The 26,453-nt window shown below is 45.5% G+C and overlaps 1 protein-coding gene across 2 annotated transcripts in view; it reads right to left on the bottom strand.

The window, feature by feature from the left end:
* Positions 1 to 3,045: 3,045 nt before the first annotated feature.
* The window catches only part of Slc1a1 (solute carrier family 1 member 1), a 68,135-nt gene continuing 44,727 nt past the window's right edge, over positions 3,046 to 26,453 (bottom strand). For both annotated transcript variants that reach the window (XM_051146303.1, XM_051146304.1), the window contains exons 3-12: positions 23,324 to 23,416; positions 21,278 to 21,392; positions 19,856 to 19,898; positions 18,203 to 18,298; positions 14,044 to 14,228; positions 12,938 to 13,045; positions 10,451 to 10,573; positions 9,673 to 9,867; positions 6,188 to 6,322; positions 3,046 to 4,270 (exon numbers count right to left, since the gene is read on the bottom strand). In XM_051146303.1, the coding sequence (XP_051002260.1) occupies positions 4,024 to 4,270; positions 6,188 to 6,322; positions 9,673 to 9,867; positions 10,451 to 10,573; positions 12,938 to 13,045; positions 14,044 to 14,228; positions 18,203 to 18,298; positions 19,856 to 19,898; positions 21,278 to 21,392; positions 23,324 to 23,416 (1,340 nt within the window). In that variant the 3' untranslated portion in view covers positions 3,046 to 4,023. The remainder of the gene's footprint in view (positions 4,271 to 6,187; positions 6,323 to 9,672; positions 9,868 to 10,450; positions 10,574 to 12,937; positions 13,046 to 14,043; positions 14,229 to 18,202; positions 18,299 to 19,855; positions 19,899 to 21,277; positions 21,393 to 23,323; positions 23,417 to 26,453) is intronic.

The raw sequence follows: 26,453 nt of genomic DNA, 5'->3' as shown, positions 1-26,453 counted from the left end.
TCAACCTTAACGAGGGGAGGCCAAGCCATTAGGTGAAGGGAGGATCATAGACATTTTCAGTTCCCCACGGACAGAATGTGAAGGTGGGGGACAAAGAATTTGAGTAAGTACATTTGGTTGTGGCAAAGTAAATGAAATGACACTAGAAAGCACAAACAACTTTGCAAGAGGAGACTAGAGGCTGTGGTGCACCCCTGCCTTGGCTTTGCATCTGGGAGCCCTGTAGCTGGATAATTAGGAAAAAGACTTGGAATTATGTGTGTCCTAGCTGGCTGAACTTGGGCAGGTGCTTAAGCCATGGTAGGTCAATTACCTCAGCTGGAAAACAGGGTTATAGGAGGAGTGTTAAAAAGAACAAATATGAAAAAAAAAAGGGGGGGGGGCTGGAGAGATGGCTCAGTGGTTAAGAGCACCGCCTGCTCTTCCAAAGGTCCTGAGTTCAATTCCCAGCAACCACATGGTGGCTCATAACCATCTGTAATGTGATATGGTGTCCTTTTCTGGCTTGCAGGAGTACATGCAAGCAGAGCACTGTATATATAATAAATAAATAAATCTTAAAAAAGAAAGAACAAATATGATTATACATGTAAAATCCTTATGTCCCTGCCAGCATATGGTCAACACTTGGTGTTAGCAAGGACCTTATTCATTTATTTAAATCACTTTATTGAGGCATGATTTTCATGCAAAAACCTGTAACTATTTAATGTGTGTCAGTTCATGTCACCATCTGTACAGTCAGGGTCGTCCGTGTCTGTCACCTCCAAAGTGAGCCCCCTCCCTCCCTCTCTCTCCTTCCCTTGTTTCTTTCTTTCCCTCCGTTCCTAAATGCTAAAAACTGTCCTAGCAAAATTTTAAGTATTACAATGCAATATTTTAAATTATAGACACTATGCTGTAAAACAGATCTCTAGAATGATTCTTAAATGTCTCAAAATGTTAGACTAGACTTGAGTGACCCTGGGAAAGTGTCTTAATCTTTTGTGCTAGTTTTTTTTGGGGGTGGGTGGGATGGGGGGCATGTCTTATATTTCTGGAAAGGATCACAGAGGTGAGAGGGTATTGGGGTGTGTGACCACAAGATGTGTGTCTCCTGTGGGTTTTTTTGTTTTGTTTTGTTTTTTTGCTGAGCATTTAGTAAATGCAGGACGCCAGTGCAGATGTGCATCATCCCACGGTGACCCTAACAACAGAGAGGGGGGGGGGGGAAGAGGAGAAAGAGAATTTACAGTAATTTCGATTATGGTAATAATATTTCTGTGAATATAATTTGGGAGATGGCTAAGCTCACAGGGTGGACCTCTGCTCAGCTCCACTAGCTGTTCCAAGCTTTGTTGTTGGGAATGACCCCACCCCCCACCATGCAATCAAAACTCTGTTCTGTATTCCTGTGGCCAAAAAAGCACCTGGTATATCTATGCTGCCTTTCCTCAGTGGGACCCAGGAAACTGTTCCTTTGATATCTGTTACACAAATGAGTCTGTTCTGGAGAACCTTCCAGTAACTGAGGTGCTCAGGTAAGAGCTTGGCAGCTCACTCAAGGGCACTCCAAGTCCTGCCACTCGGAACTAGTAGTCCTCGTTCAGAAGGTAAGACTGGCCTTTCAGTGAACCAAATCATCACACTGTTGAGATATGGCTGTCTCCTATAATAGCAATTTCTAGAAAATTCTATTTTCATTTCAGCCACAAAATGGTAGCCCGACTGTTCATAATGGCCTGGTAGTTCAGCCTCATAATCCTCACTGGCGAACATGAGCAATCAGTATGTTTTCCTCAAGCCCTGGGCTTATATTCTCTGGGTGACAAAACGCTTTCAAGCCAGTCTTCTCTGGGTTCAAAGAATGATCTCATAGATCTTCTAGTATTAGCCCACATTTCACCTTCCCACACCTACCCAGGCAAATAAGAGGGGGAAAAAAAAAAGAATATATAAAAGGCAGGAAGATAAGGGGAGTAAAAGTGTGGGAAATGTTTATTGAGAAAGAAATGGAACACGTCCTCTTTCCACGAGTTAACAGCACAGTGTGTTGAGTGGCTGGTTATAAGGGTGATGACCCCGGTAAGTGCGAACAGCTCTGCCAACTGGAGGGTCACAGAGGAGAGCCACCCAATACGAGGATAGGACCATCCATTGTCCAACTTCCTTTTAATCTAGATTTACTTCTCATAAAGAATACAGATATTTGTACGTCAAATTTCAGTGTCATTGGACACTGTGATGTTTAGTCTGTAATCAGTGTCAATTTCTGGGAGCTTTCAGGTGCAGGTGGCCAGCACTGATCGATCATTTACCGTCCTGCTATCTTTGGCACAATTTCTGGCTTCTTCAATATAAAAGCACGGGTTTAATAATACTAAAGATACTACGGAAACATGGCTGTCAAGAAGCCATCTCCATGTTAAGCACAGGTTTTTGTTGAGCTTTATTTACAGGACAAGGACAGAAGCACAGACTTCTAATAAGCTATCTTCAGAAGCTAGCAGGAGAAAGACAGGCCGAGGACTCTAAGCCACAAGGCTGAGATTCTTAGAACAGTCCTCTCAGGAGAAGGAGGTTGTCCTGGAAGATTGAAGCATCTCCCCTGCACCACCGGTACCAGTGGCTCATGGCCTGTGTTGTATTCTGTAATAATACAGTATAGACCCAGGCCTGGTGGCACACACCTTCCAGCCTAGTACTAGGGAGGCAGAGGCAGGAGGATCTCTGTGAGTTTGAGGCCAGCCTGGTCTACATAGTGAGTTCCAGGACAGCCAGGGCTATGTATGTTAGAGAGATCTTATCTCAAAAAACAAAACAAACAAAAGATAAAATAAGAAGAATATAGGATAGGGGTAGCGTGGTCACCTTGTAACGTGGCTTATTCACCTTAGGCAGCCCATTTTGAAACAACAATGGCGTGTCACTGCTCTTTTGGCCCTGGCGAGCAGAGAAGGCCAAGGGCAGTAAAAGTGGCAGCCTTGCGAAGTGGTTCTGAGTGTGCTTGAGGAATGAAGCCTTCCACTGGGATCTGAGCACACCCAGCCATGGGAGTATTGCCTTTGTAAATGCACTTATTCCATGCCAACAGGGATTCCTTCCCTTGAGGGAGCTGGAGCCTGGAGGTCATAAATGAATGGCTGTGCCACCGTAGAATTTCACCATAATACATTTCTGCTTTAGGGCTGAATCACAGTAACCCAGCAACTTGATTTCTTATCCCAGCTCTGGACAGCGTTCTGGTGAGATGTGAAAAACACCTAGGCTGGAACAGTAGTTTTGATTCAAGTACAAGGAAAGCTGCTTATTTCACATTGATAGTTCATTACTGATCTCTGTCTTGCAAATTATATGAAAATAATAAATATACACACATATACATATAGTTCTATACTGAACACTGGCTAAATAGCTACCAGCATTCCAATACAGTACATAGAATAAAAACCTTTTCCCTTCCCCCTAAACCCCATAACTATCTTAGAACTGTTATTGCAAAACTATGCTGATCCTTTTTGCTTTTTTTTTTCTCCAAAGTAGTCTGAGAATGGCTGGAGATGAGGTCAAAATGGAAAATTTGGCACGTTAGTTGGGTAGGGCCTTTGAGATGCATTATAATTTATAAAAAGTGAGATGGCAAAGGAAGTCATGGCAATAGAAAGCCTGAATAAAAATCTGTAGCCAATAACAATATTGTTTAAAAACCCCAAACACTGGTCCATGCACGAGAAAGCAACTTCTCTCCCATACCCATTACCTAACCCCAACAGTTACTGCTTCATAGTCTTCCAAACTTTGTTTTATAGAATTAGAAAATCCAGATAAGACAACTAATTTTCTTTCAGTCTACCCCACCTCAAGTCCCCAACCCCAGAGAGCAAAGGCTATAAAGCCAAATATAGAAAATAATCTGGATGTCTGTTTATCAAACTAAATGTACAGTGTCTCTCAGTGTCTCTCTCTCTCCTCAATGTCGGAGTTCGCCAAGAGATGGCTCCTGTGGAGATTCTCTCCATCATCCAATCCTCTGAAGCCAGGCCCCTAGAACTGTGAGGTTTGCGTGAAAGAGATGGTGTCGGATTTGTCCACCGCGAAGCCCCCGTTGACATAGGACTTCTTGGTATCTGAGTCTTCGTTCTCAAGGGATGTGGGTTCCAAGGCAAAGGGGTTCATGATGTTGACTTCGGAAGAAACGTCCATCTGCTCCAGCTCCTTCTTCGAGAGCTTTTCCACGATGCCCGTCCCAAATGCGTCACCCAGCACATTCACCATGGTCCTGAACCGGTCCCTGAGGAAGAGGGAGGAGACTCAGAAGGGGCCCAGACTTCATCTGCCTTCTCTGAGGTGTTCAGTGAAGATTTAAGTCAATGTACAATGCTGCCTTCCTGGCTCACCAGATAACCTCAACTGGCCTGGAGCAGAAGGCGCCTCCCAGAGGGACAGAGTGAGAAAATGGACTCCCTTTGGTCCATACTCCTAGTAAAGAGTCAGTAAGACCTCTCAACCTCCTGAAATTCCCTCCTGTCTTCCCACATAAGAATGGGGTCTCCAGAGACACATGGAGGGTACTCGGGATGGCTCAGAAATCAATAAGGGTTTGAGCTCTGACTTGCTCTGTGGGTCTCCCAGGTGTTATGCCCATGGTGTCACGGATTCTCTTCTGGCTAAGGTGAGAGAATCTCAATATTTGGTTGGGGTGGATGGTGCCAAGTATGTGGGCCTCCAGCGTGTCCCTGGCATGCTCATTTTTACAAATGTGGTCACTCCATGAGCAGCCTGGCAGCGGCATGGAAGACAATGGAGTCCAAAGAAACACAGGCCAGCCCGGAAATGGATTCCTCTTTGTTAACGCCCTAACTTTGCCTTAATCCCAGGCTGGCTAAATGGCAGGAAGTCCTCTAGTGAAGGCCTAGAGTGGGCATGTCCATTTTGATACAGAGGATTTGGCAAAAGAACTGTGACCATGAGCAAACTTGTGAAGATGACACTTGGGAAGCCAATAGTGACGACACATTTGCTGATGCTGATGCCCCTGACAGGAGCGGTACAGGGACAGCACTGGCCCAGCACCCTTGTGTCCTTGCATAGTTTGGACCTTCCACTCATCTTAGGAGAGAAACTTACTGTTTCTAGGAGAGATCAGGGTTCAAGTCAACATGATCCCTTCCTTTACCTGAAATGACCATTTCTGTGCAGTGCTCTCTGCTTCCAAGCCAGGTACAAGCTTGAAACCTCCACAGCATGACCGCGCTCCTTTTCCCAGTCTTAGCTGCAGTTTTTAAACTGTACAACCCTGGTCTGTCTCTAACCTGAAATGAGGTTCAGTATGGAGCTACCTTACTCTGATGGCCAGGGGCAGAGCCAGACCTGGGTACTTAGGAGGTAGACATATAAGCCTGAGTATCCAAAATAAAGCCAGACACCAGGCCACTCCAATTTCATTTTGGATGTCAAGAAGGCATATTCGCACACAGGCATCCTGTGTGGGGGGGTTGTGTGTAAGACAAAAGAGAGCTGTCTGGGGCTGAGCAGTTTGACTCATTGCCATCATAATAATCGAACTTTTCCTATGTGAGTGTGTACTGGCTGCCAGGCACACTTCTAGACACGGCTCATGTGAGCTCCTTGGTTCCTACGACCAGCCACTGAGGTAGGCATAATTGTTCCTACCTCATAAATAATGCCATTGGGCCTCAGAGAGGTTAAGGAAGATTCTCGGGATACCAAATCTAGTCAGATACAAGATGAGGATTTAAACAGGCATATGCCAAAACCTTTGCTCCTGTCACCAGCCCAGAGGATGCCTGAGAGGCAGGAAAGGATGCACTAATTTTGAGGCAGGAGGTCCTGTTTATGCAGCTAACTCAGGATTGGAATATGCACGGACAGCTATGCGGCCTTACCCTGCTCCTTGACCCTACTATCTCATGTTTAATCTTGTCCTACACGGCGCCCTAGCCTTAAGTGTCACCAGGTATACCATGAACTGATGGAGCTCACTGGCTTTTGAGAGCCCCTGCTGACGTTATTGAAGAGTTCATTTAAAGCATGTTACCAGGTGGCTTTGCCAAAAAGGAAATGAAAGCAGCAACAGACGGCTCACTAGGCAAAGTGTGGAGGAGAGCAGAGCACAGCAGAGTCTGCCTGGCTAGGGAGCCGCCCGCCCACCCACCCAACCGAGGCAGAGGGGTTGACGCCAACTCACAGGAGCCAGTCAACAGCAATGATCAGGGTGACATCCTCAGCAGGCAGGCCTACAGCACTCAGCACGATCACCATGGTCACCAGGCCAGCCTGGGGCACGCCAGCAGCTCCAATGCTGGCAGCTGTGGCTGTAATGCTGTCGCCAAAACACAATGGCAGGAAAGGATTAGACATCCATCTCTCCCATCAAGGCCTCAGGCCTGACACAGGCTCCGTGGCTGCCCCCCCTCCCCCCATCCATCCATCTAATACACAAACAGATGTCATGGCAGGGGAGCACTTGGCAGCTCACTCTGAAGCAAGGAAGTATATAGACTAGCAACAAGTGACATCAAAACCAACAGACAGTTACTCAGGAGGAGGGCAGGAATTTACCTTTTTTTTTTTTTTAAATACAAGGTTTTTATATAAGGTTTTCTCTACCCATCCAATGCCTTCCTAAGTGTCAGATCCCTCTCCACTTGCTTCTGTCCTCCTTCAGTCTCAGCTGCTCAGTCTCTTACCGAGCACTTGGTATGTGCCGGGGATTTCAGCTGCCTGGGAACGTGAGTAGAGGGGTGGTAGAGTGGATGGGCCAGGATGTCCGAGGTGAAAGCAAAGGGCTAAAGCAATGGTTAAGTAGGTTCTATGTAATTTCCGGGCTTTACAAGACTCTTGCTTCCCCCCACGAACATCTGTTTAAGGCAATGAATTGAGAACCTGTGACTCCATCCAAGCTACAAGCATTCCTGACTGCTGCTACATGCTAGCAGATGCACGTTTGTGCAAAAGGCAGAGAGATCTGGAATCATGGGTAGATCGCCGGATGAGCTCCATTACCATGTTTTTGACAAGATCCCTCGAGCACACAGAATAGGGCATGGGGATTTTTTTTTTTCTTTCTCCTAGTGATATGCAGTTTCTCACCAGGAGTATGTTTATTTTCCCTGGGTCATTCTGGAGATAGCAAGATCTCACCATGCCCTGAAGGTCCCTGGAATGGACCGAGCAGGCGGGGACACCCACAGTGCATTTGGGAGCTGTGGCCTCGCCCTCAGGGTAAAGTACCATTTCCAGATGCGGGTGGGTTGAAAGGCAAAAGTGCAGAAACTGCTGATTAAAACTAGAGGAAGGCCAGATCTAGCCACAAAGGCATATTCCCCTGGGTCCTAAAGGCCTCTGAATTCTCAGGCAACTGCTGCTGCTGCCCGTTCATCTGCCTAGCGCTGTGTTCTCGGGCCTTTGCCTAGTGTGTGGCCCTTTAGCAGCTGTGGCTGCCAGGTTACAGTGACTTAGGTCTGGGACTGTTCCAGTGCATCTAAAAGTTGTAAGCTTACATAATCCACTGTCCTTCCTAGGTCTTCTTTGAAAGAATCCAACTTTATTTCAATGCTGGTTGAAAAAACAAACAATGCATAAATGGGTTTTCTTTGTCAGAAGGGATTTGTTCCATTGACCCATTGGTCCCCCATGGAACCCTCAACATGTCATGGTTGGTTAACCATGTTACAAGCTAGGCTTCAGAATCCAGTCAGTCGGAGAAAACTCTACCCCTGAGCCTTGGCCTTGCTCACCAAACTTCTGCCAGTTGACTGGCTTTAGTATGGCATTCAGAATTTTTTTTTTTTTCTTCAGAGAAGGGGAAATAGGGAAACCTCCTCATCTGCTTAAACATATCTGCCTCAGCCAAAAGGTTTTCAGCTTCTGAGAGGCAAAGACTCCTGGCGCCCAGGTTCAGCAGGACTGGAGGCTGGCCTGCGAAGTTGCGTGGACACATGTTTTGGAGTCAGTCACATCTGGCTTATGTTCCTAGTTCTGGCAATTGCTACCAGGTTTTCTTCAGCAAGGCATTTCTATGAATCTCAACTCCTTGTCTGTATTTGAGGGATTAGACGTCTGTGGAGCTTTGGTGCAGATAAAACCCTGTAAAGATCTTGATGTGCCTGTGCAGCAGATTAAGACCATGCCACTTCCTGCTTTTCTGCTAGGATCCACAGCTATGCTACTGAGTAAGGCAGCCACTCCCATAACAACGCCTGGCTGAGCTTACTGAGGGACTGCAGTCTGACAGCTCTGTGGTAGGCACGCAAACATGAAAAGGAGGCTCTAGGTAGATCAGTGTCCTTTTCCATGAACACTCAAAATGGCCAATGTCCTCCTTCCTCTTTAAGACAAAGATGGCATTTTCCCACCAGAGTGAACTGCCTGGTGTTGATTTTTAAATTGGGAGAGAGACTCTAACAGAATCAGCTTCTTTTTCTTTGTGTAAATTACCCAATCCATGGCAACAGCCCAAAGGAGCCAATTCCGAGGGAGATAGGGAATCCACCAGACTCTCCCACATAGGAAAGTTTTGGCTCTTCCAGGAAAACTCAGATTCTAGATTCTGGATCCTCTCTACTACTGGGGGAGTCTGTCTCTTTGTGTGTGTGTGTGTGTGTGTGTGTGTGTGTGTGTGTGTGTGTGTGTGTGTGTACATGTACACATGTGAATATGTGTGCATGTACAGGTACCTATGGAGGACAGAGGCATTGGATCCCCTGGAGCTGGAGTTCTAGGCAATTTTGAGCCACCCATCATGGTAGCTTCTTGGGTCCTCTGGAAGGGCAGTTAGTTTTCTTAACTACTGAGTCATCTCTCCAGGCCCTGGAATTCAATGTGCTAACAAGTATAAACTATTTTCCCCTTGCTCTTCTTTTGTTCTGATTGGTTCAAACCAACCATGCTGGAAGACACCTCAGCCTTTTCCTGCCCCTCAGCCTGTATCCATAATGGCCCATTGATTCATCAACTCTGAGGTGTGCCCACTGTATGTCTTGATATAGGTCATTTGGTGACTTACTGATGTTCTAGTTTGTGGTCCCTGCTCCCATCCAAGCCTCCCACCATAATACTAACTAACTATCTCTTTAAAGTGAAATCTGATCATGATATGGTAAGCATTGTACTAGGTCCCCCCACACTGGGCTCTTTATTGTGAGTAAGCCATGAGGTACTTCTGTTGTTCTGAGCTCTTAGCTTCTGTCTTTTTCCTGACAAATCTTTATTCCTCACCTGAGATTCACCTCCACATCTCCCTCCTCTAGGAATCCTTCCTTCCTCTTCCCAGATACAGATGATTCTTCTCTCCTTGCCCCCATGACCTCCCAGTTAATTTCTGTGAGAGTCCTATCACAGAGCCAGCATTTATTTGGGTCTCTAACCCCTATCCACCACGGCTCTCCTTAGAGCAGGCTCTGGTGTTTATTCAACCTTAAGGCTTTGGTGGCTGACCTGTGACTGTTACCTGTCGGCCACAGTGAGCTGAACAGAGATGCTTTTGCTATCCATACCCTGGAGCAGGAACTGTGTGTACTATGAACCTGTGCCCAACACCTCCCCCCGCCCCCATCTTCATCTTGGCCAGGGACTTGTCAGCCTCTTTGGGCCTTTTTTTTTTCACAGATCATGTTTACTTTAGGCAGTCCAAGTAGCAGTGATACAATTGAGCACACCGCTGCCCCTCACCTGATGGTGATGATTTGCCCAATGCTCAAGTCCAAGCTGTTCAGCTGTGCGATGAACACAGCTGCCACGGCTTCGTAGAGGGCAGTGCCATCCATGTTGATGGTGGCACCCACTGGCAGCACGAATCTCGTGATCCTCTTGTCCACCTGGTTTTTTTCCTCTGCACAGCGGAATGTAACTGGCAGGGTTGCCGAACTGTGGGATGGAGAGAAAAGAGTGTAGGACTAAGAATGCCCAGCCACAGTTTGCACCTCAAAAGATCCCTATCTTCCAAAAGGTGAACAAAAGATCCCAAAGCATGCTGGTAATTAACAAAATAATTTATTCTAATTTTATTTTATGGGTATGAGTATGGGTGTTTTGCCTGAATTTATACTCCTCCTGTGTTTGGTGCCCTCAGAGGCCAGAAGACGGTGTTGGATCTCCTGAAACTGGAGTTCCCGACAGTTGTGAGCTACTATGTAGGTGCTGAGAATTGAACCTGTGTACTCCCTAGCCCGTGTTCTGGTACTTTTGGCCAGTCTAGGAATCAGAAGGTGCTGTGGCTACCACTGCTTCCAGTTACATCAGATTTTTTTCATGGGTATCAGGCCACAGCAAGAGTGGAGGAAGTACTCAAAAGGGTGGAGAAATGCATTCAAGGAGATGGACATAGAATATAGCCACCATCTCTCATCATGCCTATCAAAACCGGAAGCTGGAATCCTCTTCACCATGGGTACCTAGACAAAAACTGCTCTGTCTGGATGCTTTTCCCAGACATTCTTCTTCTGGTTACCTGGACGAGATCATGAGAGCTGTCAGGAGAGCCTGCGCCATGCCCAGGGCAAAGCGGAAAGGGTTCTTCCGCACGATTATGAAATAGATGAGTGGCAGGACTACAATGGAGTGGATTGCCAGCCTGCAAACAAGAAGGAGAAAAACTTAATACCACTTCCTCACACTTGATCCCACTCTTCTATCAGCTTTTAAAACTCTGACATCTTTACACTTTCATAAAGACCCAATGAGATGGCCAAGACTAACAGCGCACATGTGTCCCCATTCCACACATGGCGATGGCAAGGCTTGATCAGCAAATGAAATACCTTGTCAAAGTTACCAGCAAATTCTGTAGATAAGTTTCGATCCCCAAGATCACTGAGTGTTGCATCATCTGCTCCACCCCGTAATCCATTCCTGCTATGTGTGCAATGATGTTCTTCTCTGCCAGTTTGTTCAGAAGTTTTAATCCTCTCTTAAATCTAACCCTAACCCCTCCTCCCCTGGAAGCCATCCCACACCCTGTCTGGCTAAGCTGAATCTCCCTTCAAGGTCATATTTGTCCCCAACTATGATGCATCATTATAGCTTTCATCACAGCCCACCCAGCCCACTCTCTGGACCATGCTCAGGAATGGTGTCTACTACCTAAGAACTGAAATAAGGAGAAACTTGCACTTTAGGAATGGCTCCCATTTCTTTATCATTCCCTGTCTTCCCAGAGTGTTTCATGTAGGAATCCATAGGTTACCCTCAATAGGTTATCCTCAATCCATAGATTACCCTCAATCCATGTTACCCTCAATAGGTTATCCTCAATAGGTATCCTCAATCCATAGATTACCCTCAATCCATATGTTACCCTCAATAGGTTACCCTCAATAGGTTATCCTCAATCCATAGATTACCCTCAATCCATATGTTACCCTCAATAGGTTACCCTCAATAGGTTATCCTCAATCCATAGATTACCCTCAATCCATATGTTACCCTCAATAGGTTACCCTCAATCCATTGGTTACCCTCAATCCATAGGTTACCTGACTAAATGAAACTCACTAGCAGATGTGTGTATACACAAGTGGCAAGCTGACAGTTCAGTTAGAGAAGACTAAATAATAAGCAAGGATCACTACAAATAGGAATCTTGAGGGTCTGAAGAGAAAGTCCTCTTAGCGCAGAGAATCATGAGATCTTAGCCATGACATTTAGCTCTCTGTTAGAAACATAAACAGAACAGGAGGCAGGAACTCAACAGAACCCCCATTAAAATGGCTTTTTATCCCAGACAACCACATCACTACCCCCCCCCCCCCGGTATTGCCTGTCTTAGCAGCTCCAGAGCGGGACTGGTAGAGAGCAGAAGCCCTAACTCTCTTGTCTCTGTGGTCCTGCAGTTCACCTTTGACCCTCAACGCTGTAGGCCAAGCTGCTCCTGTGTGGCTGGAAAGCTGTGTTCTGGCATATCAGGATAACAACTGGCCCTGCTTTATGGGAACTCCCCAATGTGGTCAGGTTCTGAGAAGGGAGCTGATGTCTCAAGCTGGTGTTTGGCCCATGGGAAACAAAATCAGTGGCATTTACTCATTCTTTTGGTCCACATTTCTCAGCATATAGGACCACTCTCTCCTTGGCTAGGTGTATGGAGACACCATTCATAACCTATGGCATCTCCTCCTCCTCTCTCTCTTCTCCCCTCCCCCCTCCTCCCCTCCTACCCACCCCCTCCTGTTTTTGAAACAAGGTTTCTCTGTGTAACAGCTCTGATTGTCCTGGAACTCACTTTGTAGATCAAACTGGTTTTGAACTCACAGAGATCCACCTGCCTCTGCTTTATAAGTGCTAAGATTAAAGGTGTGTGCCACCACGCTGGGCCCTCCTCTTAAGAAGCCAACAGCTTGGCTGTAAGAAACATGCAAGAGACTCAATCCTGTTTCCTTCCTGTTTGTTTTATGGCTCCTGAAAGGTCTCAAGCACTTAATAAACAGCCTGATGATTTCACCAGCACTCGGACACCCTGGTAATTACAAGATGCAGCAGTAGCTACCAGCCCAGCGAGAACATCGGCTCCTAAGCCAGCCCTCCTACTCCTACTTGCTTGAGAGCAAACTTATTTTGGTCTTTCTTAATTCTTTCAGCCTCGGGATTATGTGGGAGGTATTCTTGCCCGCTTGATTAGTTTTGTTCTCAAGGAAGTAGAAGTCAGGGGATAACCCCAAGAGCCTACAAATGAGTTTTTCTCTTGTTTTAAACCCAACCAATGAAGGCTGTGGCAAAGTCTGGTCCAAGCTGTTCTGCTAGGCGCTGGCAGTTAGCACAGCATGATCCACCTACGGTAGAGCTGTTAAAGGGCAGCTCAATGCCCTGCTCTCTTATCTCCAAACCCCATCTTCCCCACCACATGGGTGAAAGGCCACATCTAAACCAGCTGCACCCCAGCCTTTCCACAGTAACCCTAATGTATCGACAGGGGACTCTGATTATTCTCTCGAGCCAGACATACCCACTCAGGACAGTGGCCATGTAAAGGCCCAACTTGCGGAATATTTCCCAGTCTTCAACTTCTATGATCTTCCCAGCAATTAGGAACAGAATACCAATCGGCATGTAACTAGAAAGCAAGCACAAGAAAGCAAGCCCAAGGCAGTCATCAGAGGGGAGGGAACAAGCCAGCGTAGGCATGCTCAGTGTGCATGTGCACTCCACTGGGAGGACCACAGGGTACACTCAGGAAGCCAAGGGCTCAGCTGGAAGTCCAGCACCCCCCAAGTTAAAGGTAGCCACAGAAGCACACGCACAGCATCCCCCCCCCCCATTGATTCCTATCTGCTCATCTCACGTGAGCAAAGTCTTTCCAACCCTGATCATCTTGCTTCTCTGGTGTCATCCCTAGAGGCAATAGTAGCGGTAGTGGGTGTGCGCACAGCAGCTCCATTTGAGGAGCTCTACTTAGCTATGTCTTCCGAGGGGGAAGTATTTTGCTCACCTCATTTCACTTGATGTTCTTCCCCTAGCCCTGCGGTGAGTTTTATTATCCTTACAGATGATGACGCTGAGGTCTTAGTGGGATTAAATGACTTCCTTGGTTGTTACCACTGGACATTTTACTGTCAGTGGCTCCATTCATATTAAAAAAAAATGTTGAGCAAATTCCACCTGAGCTAGGGGCAGCAGAGGTCTCCCAGAAAAGCTCAACTTTTGGGCATCTCAGAGGCAGGACAGACATCTCTGGAGCCGTTTCCTCATTCAGATGTGGTCAGGCCCATGCTAGAACTGCCGTGATACTATGAATTTCATTTCTGCACAGGGCCTAAGAAGAAAAGGACTTTGTGTTCAGATACTCCAGGAACTTCCTCAAATCCCGACTAACAGGGATGCTGGGTAGCTGCCGGTTGCTCTCCAGGCCTCTGAGGCAAGAGACAATGGCTGGCAGACTTTTGGGACTGGTCTAATTCCCGAGGAACTTGTGAAATAAGCTAATACTCCAATCTTGGTTTTAAATGTCTGCCTTCCCTCAGAAGGACCCGCTGAGGGATGCAAGCCTCCTCTCCCCGGTTCTGAGAAGATGTTATTGGGTGCAGCAAGATGGTGCTAACCAGCACTGCTCACCACATGATGATCTGGACGATTTTCATGGTTGCATCACTCAAGGCATTAAAGAAATCCACCAGAATCTGCCCCTTCTCTCCCATTTTTCCAATGACGAGTCCAAAGACGAGGCAGAAAATGATCAAGCCCAGGACGTTGATGCCATCTGAGTACAGGCCCACGATTTTGTATTCCTTCGTCTTGTTCTGTGGATCAAAGCCGAGAAAATGTACCGAGGCCTGATGGGAACCAGAGTGATTTAAGAAGTATGAGAGTGAGGGGAAACCTATGCATGAGATGCATTGCCCCCCTCTACTGAGGTTTACAGGGTGGTTGCTTTCTTTTTTCTTTTTTCGAGACAGGGTTTCTCTGTGTAGCCTTGGCTGTCCTAGACTCACTTTGTAGACCAGGCTGGCCTCGAACTCACAGCAATCCACCTGCCTCCCGAGTGCTGGGATTAAAGGCATACACCACCATGCCTGGCTTTTTTCTTCTTAACAAGCCCATCTGTGACCATGTCTTTTGACAAATTCCAATGCTGCAATGTTATAAATTTTTATGAATTTCATAATCAGAGCATTTTCAGGGCTAACCATTAGCTACATTTGGAGACTTTTTTTTTAAATGATAGAAATTAATAATGCAAGGACTACATGGTGTTTAGCAGCATGAACATTCGGAGGACATTAGACCATCTGTTCCTTCCTGATAGTGATGCCAAGGGACATTTATCACTGCCTTCAGTCTGATGTGACCAGCAGGATTTTAAAGAGATGAAAACTAACCAGACATCTGATACTATGAATCATTTACCACTTCATTCTGAGCAAAAAAAAAAAAAAAAAAAAAAGCATGAGATTTACTAAGTGATAACAAAATCTGTGTGGGGAAGACTAGGTCCATGAAGAATTATGCTGATAAGCACTGGGGTACTTATTTATGACAGAACAAATGTTTATGGAGCAGCCTGAGTGTTCTAACTGCGTAGGCTATGATGCAACGTCTTAAAATGTATCTAGAGACACAGGACGAGCTGGGAGAAGCTGGAGACATTCCTGATGGACTGCACAGCCTCACTGTGAGTTATAAGTGTCACACAGAAACTAGGATATGAATATGGCGCCTGTGAGGTTAGGGAAAGCTACGTGAGGGGTAGGTACCCAAGAGACAAAGCCTGGTCAAGAAAGATGCATGCCAAAAGCAGAAGGTGTGATGCACTGGACCTCTGTAGCCTGCTTCATCCTTTTTGGCCTCCAGTTCTCCCAAAAGCATCCTGGTCTCTCTGATGATGGCACTCATTACTCCTCGTCTGAGGACAGATGTCACAGGTGTCCCCCACTATTCTCTTCTCCGTGCACAGCTGCACCTCCAATATGGAGGGCACTCAGAAAACCGATTGCAGACTCTTATCAAAAGGCAGGAATAAGGAGCAAGTAAAAAAGTGGACATGGGTAGAAGAGACACACCCACCCCCCACCCCACCCCCGGCCACGTCCGGAGGCAAGGTGGAAAATCTCAGAAGAAACTTGGACACAGAGGGCCCATGGCCATAGTTGGGAGAAATTAAGGCTTTTTTGCAGTAGGAAGCAGGGAATCAGTGATGGCCTATTGTATTTAAATTATGTTAATTCACTTATTTGTTAGTGTGTGTGTGTGTGTGTGTGTGTCCAGAAGAGGGTATCAATTATTCTAGAGCTGGAACACAGTTAGCTGTGAGCCACCCACTGTGGGTGCTGGGCACAGAACCCAGGTCCTCTGGAAGAGCAGCAAATGTTTTTAACCACTGAGCCAGCTCTCCAGGTCCCTATTTATTTAGACAGGGACTCACTCAGTGGCTTCAAACCCATGATCTTGCCTTAACCTCTTGAGTGCCGGGATTACAAGCATGCACTATCACATTCAGTTTAATTATTAAGTTGACTGAATATTCATCCCCATCAATCAATCATTTATTATCTCCCTCCCTCCCCCCTCCCCATCTCCCCTCAGTTTCCCTTCCCCTCTCAAGGCCAGAACAAATATTTCCTCTGGGACCAGAAGTCTACTGTGGGCTGATGAAGTGTCATTTCAGGTCCTCAAATTTGATTCTCCAATTCTGAAATCTTAATAGCTTTCAAAGTCTATGGATTTTCTTGATAACTTTATGGTCTACTACTCTGGTAGAAAAATCTGTTCTGAATGGAGATGAATGGCTGCCGTGTTTCTTACTCAGCAGAGCATTCATGAGGTTGGTACAGAAACATTGGTGTGGCTTGATTCTGGAGTGGTGCTGGACCTATGTAGCGAAGTGGCATGCTGCCTAGCACACAAGCTGAGAGGCCCATCTCAAGTCCACGATGGCCTGGACTCAGAATCACACACAGGCAGAGAGTCAGGCAAGAAACCAGGGGCTTGTATTCTGTGTTTAAAGCCTTGCAAGCCTCAAGCGGTCCCCAAGGTACCCAGCTGTAAGGAGTGGCTAAGATATAGTGACGAGGTACCCAGCTGTAAGGAGTGGCTAAGATATAGTGACAAGGCTCATTGTTTTTCTCTGTGAATAGTTGATGCTCTTTATTCCTGGCAGTCATGTTCCATGCAGTCCCCATGTGCAGCATCCATGAACAAGGACACAAGCCCTGTCACATCATTTATGTCAAACAATCAGAGCATGGCATTGTTTAATGTGTATTTCCATTTAGAGACGTCTGGTTTTCTATGTGTTGATTCACTAGCATGAAATTCACAACTAACAGGACTATAACATGCCTGAATAAAGCTATTTAACGCATGTATTTTCTCTGCAAAGAGCATCACGGCATTTTTGTACTTTGAAACACTATAGAGCACTTTATTACTATGCTTCTATCCATTTTATATAGTAAAATCAACATATAGTCAATAAGTATATGAAAAATGTATAATATCCTTTGCCATCAGGGAAATACAAATCAAAAGAACACCGAGATTCCATCCGATGCCAGTCATAATGAATGTTGTTAAGAAAGCAAGGGTTGGCAGGGGCCTTATAGACATGATGTAGCACTGCCCACTCCTGGGTGCCCACTCCTGGGTGCACACTACTGGGTGCCCACTCCTGGGTGCCCACTCCTGGGTGCCCACTCCTGGGTGCACACTCCTGGGTGCCCACTCCTGGGTGCCCACTCCTGGGTGCCCACTCCTGGGTGCCCACTCCTGGGTGCACACTCCTGGGTGCACACTCCTGGGTGCACACTCAAAGGAATCAAAGTCCCCTCAGCACAGAGACAGCTGCACACTCACATTTTCTGCATCACTATCTACAACAGCAAAGATGCGGTCTAGGTGCTCACTGACAGATGAACGGATGGAGAAAATGTGGTTGTGTATATACACAGTGGAGCTTGATTTATCCAGAAAGATGAGTGAAATTATGTCATTTTGCAGGAAAAAATTATAGATGGAACTGAAACAAAATATGCTAGACATATAAATATTGCATATTTTCTCTTATAGGTGGACTCTAGATTGAAAAGTCTACGAGGCTGGGACATAGCTTAGCAGTACAATGACACACACAAATATATGTTTTGTATGAGAGTAGACGGGTTCTTAGGGAGGACAGAACAGAGAAGATAATGGGGTGACTTTGAACAAAGTGCATGAGAGTGTGTCAGGACCCACAATTACAGCCATTAGTGTGCACTCATTAAAGAGAGAGAACTGAGCACTGGACGGATAGCTCAAGGGTAGAGCATTTGGCTGTGCTGCAGGAGGCTCAGGGTTCAATCCCCAGTATCCCTCACCACCCACCCACATAAATAAAGAGCAAGGGAAAGAGATCCTTACTGCAGTAAAGGACAAAATAAAATAAGTGAGAATGTCAAGAAAATGCATAAAAGGAGAATAAAAGTGGGATAAACATATACCAAAAAATGGCTCTTTGTTTATTGAATGAAAACCAAAATGAAAAGACGTGGTTTCATAGCCCTATCCAACCTCAGTCTGGGACTGAGATACTGTGGGTGACTCCGTCTCATGCGACACTTCAGGGACTGTGGAGGAAGGCAAGCATCGATTTTAGGGCTGCAGATCTGTTTGGAGAAGTGATCAGCTCACAACTGTAGATTCTGAGGATAATGAGGACTGACCATCTTTCTCTCTCCTGCCACTCAACGCTGGCACATGCATGCTGGGGAGGGCTGTGGGTGGCAGACTACAGTACCTCAGACAGTGTTGTCATGGCAGTGGTGACAGATGCCTGTGTCGCGTTCCCACCAGGATCACTGACAGACTTCACTTCTTTGCGCTCGGTTTTGTACTGCACATGGGAGAAAGCAATGGCACACAAAGTAAAAAGATCTGTTTTTTTTTTCTTCTTTTTTTTTTTTTTTTTTTTTTCAGTATCCAAGGCAACACCACAGAGATGCTATTTTGGCCAAAATACCTGCCATGTATTCTACCGCTGGGGCTTCTGTTGCTCCTAGTTTTTGGTGATCCTTCCCAGGAGGCACTGGGACTAAAAATGGGATCTAAGAATCCAAGCCCCATATTTCCCCACCTGCCATTCAATAATACCAGAATGTTCTCTCCTTCTCATGATAGGAGAAAATGAATGGAGAAATAATCTAAAAGGAAGCAGGTTTTATCTTTAGGTGCTTTCACAGACAGGCGATTCCTGTTAGCCATTTTTGTTTTTATAAACTGATCATTTCTGTTTGTTTGTTTGTTTTTCCAGAAAGGGTTTCTCTGTGTAGCCTTGGTTGGACTCACTTTGTAGATCAGGCTGGCCTCAAACTCACAGAGATCCACCTGTCTCTGCCTCTCTGAGTGCTGAAATTACAGGCATATGGCATTGCACCCAGATTAAAATGATCATTTTTTATCTGGAAAAATAACCTTAGCATTTTGATAAAAATAGTCAAGATGACTAATCAGTTCTGAGAAAGGTGGAGCTGGGTGGTTGTGCCCAAATCAACAGTTCCTCCAGGCTAGGCAGTGAGTGGGAGTTCTGTTGAATTTCTCCCTTCAGCTTTATTTGGTTCTATGAGGCTTCAGTAATGGTGGATTGAGAAAACGCTACAATATTATGATACTAGAAAGAAGTGTCTCCCATGCAGAATCTCTGCCAACCCCAATCCCTACAAATGGCCACTGTGGCTGAGCTGCAAAAGCCTCCTTTAAATAGAGGTGGCTCTGTTCCTGGTAGGGGTTGCAGAGAGCAACCTAATTGCCACGTTTATTGGTATATAGAGGGCTCTGTCTGTCTGTATAATTTATGTAAATGAATACAGCAGTTTGTGATCAACTTAGCTGTCTTAAGGAGCCCAGATAAATAGAAAAGGAATTTTCAGTGGAGGGAAGACAATAGTAAACATTCATGAGAAAAAAAAAAAAAATCTAAAACACCCATGGCTTTGCTGCAGGGCTCTGCAGTGGACACTGGTTAAGGAAAAGACCCAGTTCTGGGTGGGCTGGCCACTATGGTGTGGGTTAGACATGGACAGTCACCATGAGAGGCATGAGAAGGAAGAGATGGAGAGCTCTTCTGTCTACTGCATTGCATCTGCAGGAAGCCCAAGTTCGTCACAAATACAACGCAGCTCTCCAAAATACAAACCAATAAAACAGAGCATGTTGGCTGATTCTTGCTTCTATTTGAGGAAAGAGCACCATAAGAAGGGAACACTGTCGATCATGGCATGCATTTCACTACAGCCCAAAATATGGGAGTCATCTGAAACTCCATCCTTCACAGGTATACTTTCTGCTCCCAGTTGTGATGGGATAAATCTATATTTGTGTCATAGCTGAGAGTGAAGTCACAGTGGGTCATGGGAACAGAGGAGCAACTCAAAACCAAAGCCATTAATGTTACCTGCTGAAAACAGGCTTGGACCAGGTTCTCAGGAAACATGTTCCTGTTGGAGACAGGGAAAGCATAATTATACCAGGGCAACATGTTTGGTTTGTTACACTCTATAGATGAATAGAATTGAGAAAGGCATAGGAAGGCACTCTGGTTTCTCTTCCAGTTTCTGCTTTGCATAACACTCCCTCGTGCATTAAGATTGATCTCTTTCCTGGTAGCTAGTCTCTCCTGGTAAGCCAACATTTAACAGTAGTTTCTCCTAACCAACCGCCACCTGACAGAACTCTTAATGGACATACTTGCTGAACTTGGGGGAAATTACTGCACAGGCAAATAGACACTCAGACTCGAGACAGTTATTTGATTTTCTGTGTCCTTCCATTTTTATAACAGTATGTTATATTTGTCCTTGAATACTTAATTCTAGTTGCAAATTTTATCATAATTACCAAATTAAACATGCAAGCCAATGAAATATGGTTGTGGGAAAGTGTATGAATCCTATAAATAGCTAAGCTGCATGCCTTGGAGACTCAAGAACCCTAAGTGACTACATTTTCTGCAGAAAAGTTAGGTTGGGGGGACAGCTGAACAGAGGAGCACTGAGCATTTAACTACCTGGCTGGTTTTCTTAGCCATTCAATGCAAATGGACCTCAGTGATTCTAACAATGCATTTATTAGCAAAATCAGCAGAAATTATGTGAATGTATGGGGGGCAACCATAGTCATACATTGCCAAACTGCCCAATATATATACGTATCCTGCAATGTCTTTTTACATCTGTTTTCTGTTTGAATTGATACTTTCAATTCACTAAATTGTTTCTGGGGCTGAACACTATAGAAAAGAGGGTTTCTCTGTACAATAAACACATGAATTTCTCTGAATAACTTTTAGAACTGGCCTCCAGAGCTGCCCAGTGCCTTTATGCTACGAGGGTCTTTCTTGCATCTCTGTCCATCCTGAGTCCTCACATAGGACCATGCTCTATCCTCTCTGAACCATGCTTGGTACGTAGAAAGGACTGGCTTGCCTGATTTATGGCAAAATGAAGATGCATGCTAACTTACAAATTATTAAAGATGTTAAGACATTGGACTTGGGTGGATGGGTCAGTGGGCAAAGCATTTGCTTCACAAGCAGATACAGGAAATTCTCCTGAAGCTCAAGGGCCAGCTACCCTGTCATACATAGCACAAAGCCAACAAAAAACCCTGTCTCAAGTAAAGCAGGAGGAACAACAGCTGTTGTCTTCTGACCTCCACATATGTGCACTAAATGTACACACACATACAAACACACACACAAATATAAAACACACACACACACACACACGTTAAGACATCAGAGCAGTAAATCACCCATGGGGCCTTGTGCACCTACACCGATGGCACATCCAGGCTGACACCCACTGGCAAGACTCACCTGATCAAGTCCAACATGGCATCCACTGTGCTCACTTCAGGGGTTTTGCCCGTCCTGTTGATTTCATTCACTTTCTGAGTAACACCGGGCTTGATGCTCACAACTAACACAATGCCTGTGACCAAGGACAGTATTCATGGAGAATTAAAACCTTCCAGGGCATCTGGTATTCTGGGGTGGTGCTGGCAATACTGTGACATGGAGGGCCCAAGTTCCCAATAAGATTCTAAGTCATAATTACTAGATCCCCCCCAACTGAAGTGAATACATGATGTAACAAGTCTTTGTGTCTTTCTTTCTTTCTTTCTCTCTTTCTTTCTTTCTTTCTTGTTTTGTTTGTCTGCTTGCTTGCTTTGGTTTTTTTGTTTCCCTGTGTAGCCTTGGCTATCCTGGACTGGATTTGTAGACCAGGCTGACCTTGAACTTACAGTGACCCACCTGCTTCTGCCTCCCCAAGTGCTGGGATTACAGGGGTGCACCACGTCACCCAGCGTGTTTTTGTTTTTAATGACAGAGTGGCGTACTAGAATTGCTTCTAATAACACCAGGTGATGGGATGGAACAGTCCTTCTTCTGTTCTTCAGTCTATGAAGTCAGCCACAGAAGGTTTTGAAGCAAAGGCACTCCACTTGTTTGATGCCTTTCTGTTATTTCTACCTGTAGATACAAGCCATTCTCCCCAGGGCCCGTGAAAAAAGCCCTGCTGTAGATAGGCCTCGGATATCTGGAAAACTTTCACGCAAAACACATCCTTCAGGGGTTAGAACGAAGACACTTTTGCTATATGGTCCTTGACACTGTTCCTTGCTAGCTCTCCCCTCCCTGCGCCTATAGGATAGCTGCCAAATGCAAAACAAGCATCCTTAACGGGCCTGCTTTGTCCAATTAGGAACATTTATCCTGGAAGCCCCTCCCCCCAGCTCCCCAAAGGCTATTGTTCTCCCTGAGTAAAGTTGAACTCGTTCCTGGAGTGGTTCCCCGAGTGTTTGAACTCCATAGTGCTTAAGGCCTTCCAATCCCTACATCTTGTCTTCTGCTCCTCTCGCTTCTGTGGGCTGATGGCCATCAGGCGGGCTGGTGGCCATCGGGTGGGCTGGTGGCTATCCGGTGGGCTGGTGGCCATCAGGCCCCAATGGAGGAGGAGAAGCACAGGGTAAGGGTTGGGATGTAGACTGGTTCGCCTTCTGCTAGTGGGTCCTCTCCACCAGCAATGAGAGCATGAATCATGGTCTGGGTGTTAAGGATCATCCGGCTTTCTTTTTGCTATCTCCCCTTTATGTCTGTCTTACTCAGGGACCTTTGAGAAGTGGCTTTGGTTTACAGTGGGGTTCAGTGCCCCCCCCCTCCACTCCTCCACCCCACTCCTTCCTGCTACTCAGGGCCCTTTGGCTGAGTACCTGTAAAACTGCCCCACATCCAACCACTTATCAGTTAATTAAACTGGGCTGCAGGGGTCAAGCTGGCTGCAGTAATCAGAGAACCCTTCCTTTCTCCTTGTTCTGGGCATCCTTTTTAAACTATTGTGCCAGTTACAAAGGCTGGACCAAGTTTTTTTTTGTTTTGTTTTGTTTTGTTTTTTTAATACAAAGCTATGCTAAAGATGATGGGAACAGCTCATTTTCTTATTAGCATGCTGCCCTTCTCCTAGCTGGAAAGGGTGCTAGCTGTTATCTTTCAGTACTGTGAAATGCAACAGAGTCTGACTTTTCTGGAACTGCCTTCTAATTACATTCTACCACTCTAGGTTAATTATCTGGTTTAGGGTTATATAAACTCTTGGCCTTACTTTTTTCTACCTAATGATACTGACAGGACATAGAAATGTCACTCTCTCTCTCTCTCTCTCTCTGTTTCTGACCAGATAATTTGACACCCAGTACTATGGTCAGAATTCTGTCGGCATTGCATTTTGTTCTCATAAAAGGCTCAGGATGATTTGACAGTATGACTTTCTGGCTAAAAATGTGCATTTAAAAAAGCTTAATTAATTTCTGAACACAAAGTTACAATTACAAAGAGGAGGAAGGAGTCAGAAATAAGCATCACCTAGGATTACAGCAATGATGGTGGTGCAGAAATAATACACCACCGCGCGCAGGCCAATCTTTCCAGATACATTGGAATCCAGTGCTGCGACACCTAAAAGGAAAGGGGAGAAGTGGCTAGTCACAGTCACAGTAAACAGGCTGAGAGGCCCAGCACCAGGAGCTCCGACAAAGAGCTGGGGTCTCCAAAGCTGGGAGGTGCATCTCCAACAACTTATTAGATACAGCAAACACTTTAAAATTGCAAATGCAGCTGGAAGTGCTGGCAGAAGCCTCAAATATCAGCACTCAGGGAGGCAGAGGCAGGCCAGTCTCTGTGAGTTCAAGGCCACCCTAGTCTACAAATGGAGTCCAGGATAGCCAAGGCTATGAAGAGGTACCCTGTCTTGAAAAACAAAACCAACAAACACGAAAAATTGCAAATGCAGAATTCAGAAGCAGAAGCCCCGTGGGGCACAAACTCCATACCTGGCTAATTTCCATGACCATGGCCTCTGGTTTTCTCGGGGTTGGTCATAGCAAAGGGTCCCCCAGCTACAAGAGATGTATGGATATTGCCAAGGTCTTTACATAATAGCACAGGCAACCCTCCTTTAAAATTCGGCATTGAGGAGCCATTTATCTTGAACCAAGTTAATATCTTACTGTATAGTGGCACTCATGCAAATTACAGGTGTGCTTATCACTGTCTCTTCTATCCAGAGGCTCAAGCTGAAAAGATGGCATCTGCCTGTGGTTATTAAGGTAATAGATATTGCTCACCCACTCCTGGCCACAAACATACTTCATCTTACCAGCTGTAGTTAGCATTCCAGTAAATTTCTTTCAATTTTCATCTCAAAGTTTTGTAAAGACATATAACTTTATAATTAACAGAAGACAATTGGCCTTCACTGTCTCAAAATTACCCCAAATATAATTTTGTTTGTTTGTTTGTTTTTCAAGACAGGGTGTCTCCCGTGTAGCCCTGGCTGTCTTAGAACTCACTCTGTAGACTAGGCTGGCCTCAAAATCAGAGATCCACCCGCCTCTGCCTCCCGACTGTGGGATTAAAGGCGTGCACCACTACTGCTCACCTACCCTAAGGATAATTTCAATGGATACACAATCATCTGCCATGTGGTTGGACTATAATATGCTTTATTGGTTCCTTGTTATTGGATAATTAGGTTGTCCTTGAGCCCAATACAATAATAAACCATGGTGATTTCATTATCCACCCTGCACAGATATTTCCCACCTCTTTTCATGATTTCCAGATTGTTCCTAGGAGAACAAACATATTATACATGCTGCTGTGAGATACTTCCAAAGTCTATGGCTGAAAGGATATATTGTGGCACTGGAAGTAAAGAGACCGAATGGCTATATTGTTAGATCCATGTTCAAAGAATCTTAGCTACCAACACAATAACCAGATGTTGTCTAGTCTTAAGAGGTTTATCTGAAAGGATAGCTGTGGTAGTCATCTAAGCCAGAGGCATTTTCTCCCTCTCAGAGACACTTATACCAGTGGAGTCAATTGGTGTTCTCTAACTGAGTTTCTGGGACGGAGACGGGGCAGATTGAGAAACTTTCCAGCAAGCTGTCATTGGGAGGTTCCAAATTCTCCCCTGCCTGATTTCCAAGCTGAGAATCCTATTTTAAGCCAAAGTAACAGCATAGAAAATGATTTCGCATTATAACACAAGTTGTCCCACAACTGTGCGCAAAGCCTGGAGTTTAGGGCAGCGGGAGAAGGGAAGAGATTGTCAAAAGGCAACTCCAAAGGGAAGGCGCTGGAGCTGAAGGGCCAGCAGGATGTGCAGGTTGGTCTCAGAGGCTTTCCTCACACCACAGATCATCGGTTCATCTTCTTAAGTGACTGGAGGATGGTGCTCCCCATGTTTCCTAGTACATATCTGATGTGCAAGAAAAGTCTACTAGGATGTCATTTCTGTTAGGGTGACAGAACAAGTCTTTTCTCACTCTTAACACTCGTCCTGGAGCTTCAGCTGCCCATCTGGAAGGCAGTACCTGGGGAGAAAGTCTCTGGCATCTTCACACCCATTCAAGATGTTAACGGTCCATCCACCAACCGCCAGGGCAAAACTGCAACCCTCACATCCCAGAATAACCTTGGAGGTAGTCTAGTCTCTGTTGGGGGATTGGGGTGGTATCTGGTGTGTTGACAGTGAGTCAATCAAAAGTAACAATTGCAACAATAAAAAAAAAATATCCAAAATACCCAATAGAGCTGACGGCTGTAATTCAAAAATGAATGATCTTGTCTTTATGGAATATATCACATGTACTTTACAAGAGTTTCAATGTCGTCATGTTTTCAGCTTTGTTGTGCACAAGGGATTGAGTTGATTATCATCAGGACATTGTGTTGAGCTTAAACATATACAGACTCTCTTAAATATGGCCAGACTCTCGAAGTCTGAAACAACGTCAGCTACTGAGTTGTGCTGAACCAAGTTTCCTTCTCACCAGCCCTAGATCCACACCGCAGGTCATGGCAGTTGCAGAGGCCCCCACATGGGGCCATCTCCTCCCTGGCTCCTCCCCTTTTCTTGCTGTTTCTTCTTCCCAGGAGATGAAAAACCTCTCACTGCCTCCGCTTGGACTTCAAGACTCAGCTGGCAACAAAAGGCTTTCTAATAATGGAGCTCCCGAGGGAAAGATCTTAAATAGACAGAGACACCCCACGTACCTGCAGCAGCTTGCCCGCAATCACCCTCTGAAGAGCTTCATTGCCATTTCCCTCATCTGCCTCACTCAGAAAGGTTTCCAAAGTCAAACAAAAACTGTATACAGTCAACAGTCAAACTCTATATTGGGCTCACTCTCTACCATAGCAGTCATAAAGAAGGGAGGCCACCACAGTGCCCCAAACCCAGGCTTTTGGAAGACTTTCATCATTGGGCGGGGGGAGTTGGTAATTACTATAGAGAGATGGGATACAGGGGAAAGAGCTGTATCTTCAGAACTATTATAGAAAGAAAGGCAGACTTTTGTGATTGGAAATGCCTGTCTGGATAACATAAATACTTCATATCTGTGGAAGATGGTTATGATGGCAGCAGACACTATCTTGAGCGATGACTGCATATTGACCATGGACACCCTTTAGATATCATTTTAAC

The sequence above is a fragment of the Acomys russatus genome, chromosome 5 (assembly GCF_903995435.1).
Source record: "Acomys russatus chromosome 5, mAcoRus1.1, whole genome shotgun sequence".
Classification (NCBI taxonomy): domain Eukaryota; kingdom Metazoa; phylum Chordata; class Mammalia; order Rodentia; family Muridae; genus Acomys; species Acomys russatus.
Note: the sequence above shows the minus strand (reverse complement) of the source record. Positions and strands in the feature narration are given on the sequence as shown.